General features: G+C 32.1%; 1 protein-coding gene across 6 annotated transcripts; it reads left to right on the top strand.

The window, feature by feature from the left end:
- On the top strand, positions 3,902-9,037 carry LOC107639686 (GPI transamidase component PIG-S-like). Of its 6 annotated transcripts, none has more exons than XM_021121441.1 (13): positions 3,902-4,335; positions 4,424-5,099; positions 5,405-5,489; positions 5,572-5,616; positions 5,963-6,005; positions 6,239-6,323; positions 6,437-6,491; positions 6,994-7,124; positions 7,631-7,712; positions 7,798-7,845; positions 8,040-8,112; positions 8,223-8,326; positions 8,767-9,037. In XM_021121441.1, the coding sequence occupies exons 1-13, from the start codon at positions 4,245-4,247 to the stop codon at positions 8,881-8,883; spliced, it is 1,635 nt and encodes a 544-aa protein (XP_020977100.1). In that variant the 5' UTR covers positions 3,902-4,244; the 3' UTR covers positions 8,884-9,037. The 6 variants fall into 6 exon arrangements, with proteins under 6 accessions (XP_020977100.1, XP_020977098.1, XP_020977097.1 ...); XM_021121439.1 differs by having other exon boundaries at positions 5,572-5,661; XM_021121438.1 differs by having other exon boundaries at positions 3,903-4,335; positions 5,963-6,036; positions 6,437-6,526.

The raw sequence follows: 9,246 nt of genomic DNA, 5'->3' as shown, positions 1-9,246 counted from the left end.
TTCTGACTGTACACACGTGCAAAATATCTTTTAAGATGGAGTCAGGTATAGTATATTTGGTTGATGATAGTAAAATTCTGGATAATTATTTTAATTTGCTTGCTCATGTTGATATATTGAAACAAACAAATGAACGATTCTACTTATTTGGTACGTAATTAATTTATATTAACCCACACAAAATTATTTTTCTTTTGATTTTAAGTTTTGCCAAAAAATTGTATAATATTTGAAATTATATTGTGATTTTTTAAAGGTATATCATTTTATTAATATACTATTGTTAGTTTTATCATTTAATATAAAATAGATAAGTAAATTCTTTTTATTTTATACACGTTCAAAGTTATAATTTCTTATATTATTCACTCATTTGTCCTTAATTTGGTACTTTTAATTCATTTTTTTGTTCAGTTAGATGTTATTAGATTCTTGACTAGAAAAGAAAAACTCATATCATGGTCAAAAATAGAAAGAAGTGACCAGTACATTGTGATTGATCTTCATGAATTGTAGAATGTAAACTTTTAATATGAATATTTCTTTAGGTTATAATGATGTGTTGTTGTGCAAGTTTTTTTTCTTTATATATTACTACTTACTCCCTTAATTCTCGCTTTCAATAAAAAATGAGAAAAAAATAAAATGTACACTATGAGATCAATTTACAATCCAATTACTTGATCATCTATGTGATCACCAAGCAACCATACGAACAATGCACATCATATTATTTATTTATTAATTAAATTATTACAATTCAAATTAATTTTAATAGAATAATTTAAAATTATAATTTCAGTTTTATCACGTGCATGGCACGGGTTATTTCACTTGTAATAATACTAAATTGGAGTGACTTCATAATTGTTGCTGTCAGTGTGGGGTTTAAATAGAATTTGAAAAGAGAGAGGGGGTGAGAATAATGTTAGGTAATACTAATAATGCTATACTAGTTACTTTCAACTTTATTATAGTTATTTCCCAATAAGTAAATTAATTCTTTTAAGTTCAAATTGTCTAGGTAATTTCCAAAAATAAATTGTTATTTTCATCCTTTACTTACCCTTCAATCTCTCTGCACTCTTTCAGTCTTTTGTGTGTTGAATAGACGCGTATTTAGAACCTCTGTACGTCAAATAATAATAGGAAAAGTGTAGGTAATTAACAAGATTTTTGAACAATGTGTAAATAATGTGAATTAATAAGATTAAAAAAATAAATTTAATTAGTAATATTAGAATCTCTGTACGTAAAATGTGTATTTTCATTTGATTGGTAGTTATTAATGTTGTTCAAAATTTTTATTGAAACAATCTTTATTATGTTTGTTTGTTTAGTTATTTATAAACTTATTTATCATTATACTATTTTTAAATATATGTTTTTTTATTTCTCTAAATTAATCTCATTGATACTTTTAAAGTATGAAAATAAATAATCTAAAAATTAATTCATCGTAAATTTGAGTTTTATTTTAAAATTTGCCATTGACTAATAAACCCTTACATATAGATGACAAAATTCAAGTCTTATCATTTGCTTAAGTGGGTAAACTGATATGTTCTTTTAATGTGATATTTTACTTTTTATTCATTATAATATGATCTATTTATTTATGTTTTCTCATTCTATTTATGTTTTCTCATACCGCGTATTCCTTATTCTGGCTCACAATGATTGAGAAAAATAGTTTCATTTCATTTTAATCGTTTGCTGGGTTTATTATTCAACACTTGGCAAAAAGGAGAGCATAAAGTTTAATTATATAATAATTAATAAATATTAAATAAGATAAATTCTAATTAATTTTAATTAATTTTTTTATTATCAAATATTTCCATTTTGGTGTTGTGTTCTTATTTTTGTCCTTCAATGCTTCAGTCTATTATGAATTATTGTTAAGGTTTTCACGTTTTTCTTCTCTTTCCTCTTCTCCTAGTATAAATGAAATGTACGCTAACAACAATACGGAGATAAACATTACCCTCAAAATTAAAATAAAATTCTAAAATATTTGGATTACAATAAAATCAGCCTGCTCGATCTTAAATGGATAGAATTATAATAATGGATAAATATAAAAATTATAGCTTCAAAAAGAATTAACGTTACTACTATATATAGATAATACATAGTAAATAACGCTATAATCTCCTGCAGGAAGTTACAATTTGATCATTTGTGTACCAATTTTGTTTCCTTTCACTAATTTCAGGATCATATTCATATAAGGAAAATGATATTGTGTTATATATATATATAGAGTAAATGTCTAAAATGATTCTTGAATTTTAAATTGTTATTTAATTTAGTCTCCGATTTTTTAAAATGACCAATTAAATTTCTGAAATTTGAAAAAGTGCATCTCCGTTAGTCTCTTAAAGAAGCGCCTTCTAAACGTTGATGATGTGGTATTCCAGCTGTATGCTGATGTGTACTAAAGTTGGATTTGATTCAAATTGGTACTTGAAATTACTTAATAATATTTAAATTAGTCCATTTTCAATTATAAAACTCTAATCCCCAAATTATTGTCTTCTCTTTTTCAATCTCTCTACTGTCTTCTTCTCTTCTTCGTCCTCTCTGCTATCTTCCAATTTATATTCATCCTGAACTACAACATCAGTACACTTACCTAAAAACTATTTTAATTACAAGTTAATGCAGTTGGATTAATTTTAAGTTTAACACATATTTAAATTATATGTATCCTTGCAGGTTCGTCCATTAAGCTAAAATATATTTTCCACTTTTAAGAAGGTAACCATTATCATCATCTTCAAGGTTTTAACATCACTTTTTAAATTTGTCATTTTTCAATTGAACTCATGCAAAATTTTTTGTGAGATGGGTGTTGCACAAACTGGTTCTTCACCTCCATTAACCCAACAGAAAAAATTACAATGGATTCCATACTACAAAGTAAAAAACGCAGGTGAATCCAAACTCAAAGTGAAACTATCTTAACATTTTCTTTAGAGCCATAACCTTACCTCCTAGTTTGGACAACCATAAAATAGTTTACCAAGATTCTCTGTTGTCGTTGAGTACTTCATCACCATCCAAAGTCTGCAATTACAAAAAACGGCGTTCTTACTTCCCCTGTTGCACATTCTTTTGCTGCCATAAGGTCTCCCTACAGAGTTGTTCCTACTTGAGCTACTTTGGCTTCTCTTCCCACCACCCATCATCACTCATGCAGACGAAAAAACCAAATGAACTGGAAGATAGTGGAGAGGTCGAAGAAGAGAAGAAGATAGCGGAGAGGATGAAGAAGAGAAGAAGACAGTAGAGAGATTGAAGAAGAGAAGACAATAATTTGGGGATTAGGGTTTTATAATTGAAGATGGACTAATTTGGATATTATTAAGCAATTTCAGGTACCAATTTGAATCAAATTCAACTTTGGTACACATCAGCGTATAGCTGGAATGCCACATCATCAACGTTTAGACGGCACTTCTGCAAGAAACTAACGGAGATGCAGTTTTTCGAATTTCAGGGATTTAATTGGTCATTTTAAAAAGTCAAGGACTAAATTAAATAGCAATTTGAAATTCAAAGACCATTTTGGACATTTACTATATATATATATATAACGCGTTTTCGTAGTTTTTACTTTTAATGTTATATTTTTATATATAAAGTAACAGAACCATGGGTAATGTCCTGTCATTTTGAAAAGCTACATTAATTTGCATTTTGATAATGTTATGTAAGGATTTTATTAATTTGGAAGGGAATATTATTATATTGTGCAATTGTAAATATTTTTCTATCGTTTTATGTGATGGCCTAAGTCATAAATTATTTTCAAGACGGTATCTCCGCGATTACATGGAATAAAACCGATTAATCATGAATAACCTGATTTTCATTATATATATGGATAACAATATTATAAAGTAAAATCCATGTATGCAGTATGATGCCTCCTAATGCGATGAATTCTTCTATGGCCATAATGGAGAGGCAGGAATAGAAAGTTGAGTGATTCAAAATCAAGTCCAAATATAATCATGATTGGAACTGAATGAGTTGATTTGGAGGAAAAAACAATCATGATCAGATCACGGTATCAATTAAATAGAGAATCTCGAAAAAATAAAAAAAAAACAATGAAACCGCCACACCAACAGCTTGCAGAGCGGTTACTAAAAAATCTAAAACCCACTGTCCTTTGAAACTGAAACTGAACTCAACTCAACTCAAAAACCCACTGAAGAAGAAACAAGAAGATCATGGAGTTGGACCCCAAAACCATGCGAACCACCAAACCCGGCCTCAAGCCTGTCATCATCACCGTCATTGTCCCCTTCTCATTCATCCTAGGTAGCCGATTATGCAGTTGGTCAACTACTTTGACTCAATCCAGTGTTGGTCAACTATTTGACTTTCTTTCTGTCCCGTTTATTTGCAGGTTTCCCGCTGCTATGGAAATCGGTCGAAATCTACCGTTCTCCGCTCCCCTTCTGTGGAATAGAAGCATTCTCTTCGCAATTGGACTCCGAACCCTTACACTTCCGTTGCCAATTCCAAGCCATGTTCCTTGGTTTCAACTTCACCGCCTCAAACGACGTCGCAGAAGCAATTATCAACAAGATGTCCCTACTGAACCCTAACTCCTCGCAATGCGGTAATTGCGGTGCCTATGAGGTCTCTGTGGTGATTGATTCGGGCTCAAGTTGCACGCGGACGGAGAATTCGAAGGTTCAGTGTCCGTTTAATTGTGGTGAAGAAGTTGCTTTTTTTGGCGGGAAGTTTAATGATGAAGATGTTGATGAGTTGCTGAGGGGTTGTTTGGGGAATGTGGATGGTGGAGGGAACGTGTATAGTGTGGTGGTGGTGAATGGGGGCGACAAGGAGGCAGAGGTGAGGGCTGTGGTGGGGAAGTATCGGCACGCGTGGATACTCGGCCGTGTTTTGGAGGAGGAGGCGCTTTCGAGGGTGGCTGAAATCTTTGCCAAGGTGTTCATGAATGGTAGGAGTGAAGGAGATTCGATTCGTGCCGAGTTCATGCCGGTTGGTGCTGATGGCAGGATTATTCTTTCCTTCAGTTTGCTCAATGCAGAGCCGCGGGATTGGATATATGATTGGTATGGATTGTGAAAACTGTAATTCGATGGAGTGTTCTTGTTGTGTTTTATAGATAACATGCATTTGTTTTGCTATACTGGGAATTTTTCTAGATATGCTATAAAAAGTTTGGCATAGAGAGAACTTGCTTTGAAATGAAATGTGGAGTTCACAGAGATTAATGGCAATGAGGCTTTAAATGTTACATTGTAGATTGTTGTTGAAATTTATTTATTTATTTATTTATTTGATGTCCTGTCATTAAAAGTATTACCTTAGTTTTCTTTGTAATCATTTTGAAGTTTCTGTTGTGATCTTAATGTAGGAATTTTCGTGAAATTGATGAGATTCTATTGCAACCTGTAATCCAATCTTTGCAACCTATAGCAAACATAACAGTTGAAAGCCAGGTAAATTCTTGTTTGCATGTAACAATTAAAAAACATTGTATGGTTTAGATTTGATTGATTTTATAATTATTCATATTGGCAGGTTTTATATCATACGCAAAAGTCTTCATTTTCTTACTGGGATGAAGTGCTTGGAAGCCACATTTCTAGTACCAAGGATCTTCCTTTCTTTGTGCGCATTCTCTGTGCCTCTTGACTTATGATTTAGAATTTAAGTGTACTTACTATTTAGTTCTAACGCAGCCTATCAGATAAATCACAAATTGATGCTTTGATTATTTAGAAGTTTATTCATCTTTTGATTTATGCAAGTCTTGTGTAAATCTGGTTCGTATTACGTGAATTCATTATCATTGCTAATGCATTAAAACATATCTGCTGAGTGTTCATATTTGTCCTTTTTCAAATTTCATTTAATGTCTACCTGAGAAATGATAATGATATAGCTGTGGTCAATTGACTATGTTGAACAGGTTAATTCTAATGAGTGGTACTTGGATACTTCAGTTGCAGCCGGTGGGAGATCTAAAATGTTGCAACTTGTAGTGTATACTTTTTAGCTCAACCCTAGATTTATTTACTTACACTTTCCAGAACCTAATAATTCTTTTCTTAGTTTACTTTTGAATTACTTCTTTATCTCATTCTCTCTACCATTATACATATTCTCTAGTGTGATTTCAATGTAGTAGTTGTGTTCTGCATATAGACAGAGCTTAGATTGCAAGTTTTCTTGTTCATAATTCCAGGTATATACCATCAGCAAAGGAATGTCCTCTCCGGTTGGAGCTTCCAAATGGAGACCTGTCTAATACTAATGGATTTATATCCCCAGTTATTTATCTCATCTTCAAAATCTCATTATTTAATGTTTTTGTATTGTTACATGTATTATAAAATTGCCAAATTTATTGTTGTTATGAAGAGGCTATTTCGGAATATTGTAGATGTGGGGAGGTGTTGTCGTATGGAATCCCCAAAGCTGTAAAAAAGATTTGGAAAGTAAGGATTCAGTCAAACATATGATTTCAACCCAGGTTTTCCTTTCACTCATGAATTGCCGCTGTTAGTAGTTTGTTAACTCTCATATAGGAAAAACTTCTCACTATATACAATGAAAGTAAAGCAATATTTGGAGTATTTTATTTTGGTGGATACTACCATGGAGATTTTATTATTGTCTTCATATGAAGATGCTTCTTTTTTACCATTAGATGATAAAATGTATGGTTTGATTTTGATGTGTTACAAAAGTGTTATTTTTTTCAAAGTGTGGCTAAACAAACAAAGTACAGTTTTATTTTATGTGTAATATGTTTATAACTTTTAAACAAATACTTGATAGATTCTTGTTCCAAACCATTTAATTTCATAAGTTTTATTTTATTTTGGTGTAGATAATGAATATTATGCAACTGATTTATGCCGGTATTCATATATCCCACTATTGTTAATTTTCATAAATTCATTTGCTGAACATGGAATCATGCAAGTCATGAAACAGGATATCCAGAAGCTTTTTGAAATTCTAATGGGGCAGTTGCGGCAACTCCTTGGTCTTAAGTCTGATAACCTCTATGTTGGTCAATCAGGCACATACGTGCTCCAAGGGAGTGAAAGAGGATTCACACAATGGTAAGAGTGATATGTTAAAATATTAATTGCATGGTTTACAAAGTAATTTTCTTTGTTATGTTAAAATAATTTTGGAAGCTTGTTAGCTTGATCATGACTACATGTTTCAACATGATTTTGGGAGGGCTGAATGACAGAACGAGCATTATATTTCACATCAATTTCCTTTTACAAGTTCCTGTGTACATCATGGGGGATATAATTTTTTTATTAAAAAGTTTTATCATCCATTCTGTATGCTTTTGGTCTCTATAAACGGTTCCTAAATGAAACAACAAGACAAATATTCCTGCTTTAGAATAGACTTGGGTAAGAATCATTTTTCACAACGCTTGAGGGGGATGCTACAACTCTCGGAGGCATAACAAATTGCAGTGTCTTTGTTTCACTTAAATATTTATCTCTGTAAAGTAATATTTGTTATTTTTTCCATTTTTTCAAAGAAAATAGTCCATAATAGATAAAATGTTGTCAAATTAGTTCTCATTGATTGTGATTATATGTAGGGAGTTGGATGTTTTGTCACGGAATCATGTTTGCTTTAATCTCTATTCTTGTGCGGCAACACTTGGATCTCTTTCCAGATTGGTACGTATACTCTTATCTACCGAGTCTGTTAACTTCAATCTGGCTAGTATCTAGCGTAAGCTTCTTAAACTTCAATTCCATGCAGGTTCAATCGTTGCCAAGGATGATTATCACTGATGAAATTGGAAAACAGGTGATTGTAAATGCTTATTGGATGATATTTTGGTTGGAAACTGTAGTTTATCTTCCAGTGTATTAAGAATGATAAAGGTTGCTTGTGTTAATTCACCTTTAACTGATTAACTGATAATGAAAATTTCATACTCTTGTTAACTTTAAATCCCTCCCCTCCTTAACATTATGTGTTGCCTACTTGGCTTTGACCAGGTGATGATTTCTTTGGAAGCTGCAAAATTTGCTCAAAGTAATGCATCTGCTGGAATTTATGATGCATCTGCTGGTATGCTTTCTTTCAGCTTATGTTTGATTTCAAAATCTTGTTAGTGACTTTGATGAAGATTTTTATACTGTTGCCTAATGCTAAACATGATCAATCTCTTTTCTTGTCAGCATCATCAAGGCAAGCAAGATCTCTGGCAGAGGATTCCTTTTTTCATCCTTCAATTATGTCTATCAGTTATTATTCATATTGGCATTCTGTTATCATCTATACGGTTGGTTCTTTAACTCTTCATCTTTGTCCTAAATACTATAAGTTAACAGGCATATGAGGGTTGAGACACTCGATAATTGAATGATTCAACCATATTAGGGCTCATTTTTTTTCCTATTGGCATCATAATTAGGGAACACATTACGAGTCAACATAAGATGTAAACATAACTCTGGTTTAGTTTGATGACATTTTATCATAAAGCGTGCACATAAAAGTTGTAAGAGATATGTATAGCTCATTGTCATTTCCTTTTTGTTCGTGTAACTCTCAATTCTTCTGCTTCTGTCACTGGATTATGAAAATGAGCACGATTATAATTTCGAAAGCTTGATCAAGCATGACAAGCATTTCACAAAAAAGAACTCAGATTCACTCATAATTTTATATTACAAGTTGAAATATACTGATTTTTTTTTCTACTTTTCTTCTAAATTGCAGCCATATTTTCTGTTTGTTATACAGCCAGTCATCTTACCTGTTTTGAGTGAATGGAAAAGATACAAGCAAGAAAATATGAAGTTTGTCGCATGGAAGGCCAAAGCAAAAGCAACATAAAGCAGGTTTCCATGTACTTGAAGGCTAATAAATTACGAAGTACTTCAACATAACTAAACCCCTCTGTCCCCCAAAAATATATATCAGTAGATAAGGTTATGAACCCTCAATCCTTAATATAAACAGTCTCCTCAGGTTTTTTTTTTTTTTTTTTTTTTTTTTTACGTTGTGCTGACCCTCGTTCTTTAAATGACGCTATCTTGAGGAGGACACCTAAAGGCAAGCCATAATGGCCTTATCTTCGTTAGGCTCCTCTGGTTTTTTTTCAGTTTTTTTTCTCTACGTGCTGACCCTCATTCTTTAAATGACGCGATCCCGAGGAGGACACCTAAAGGCGAGCCGTAATGGCCTCATCTTCAGCAG

Source organism: Arachis ipaensis, chromosome B04, assembly GCF_000816755.2.
Source record: "Arachis ipaensis cultivar K30076 chromosome B04, Araip1.1, whole genome shotgun sequence".
NCBI lineage: Eukaryota > Viridiplantae > Streptophyta > Magnoliopsida > Fabales > Fabaceae > Arachis > Arachis ipaensis.
This window is presented reverse-complemented; position numbering and strand designations above follow the sequence as displayed.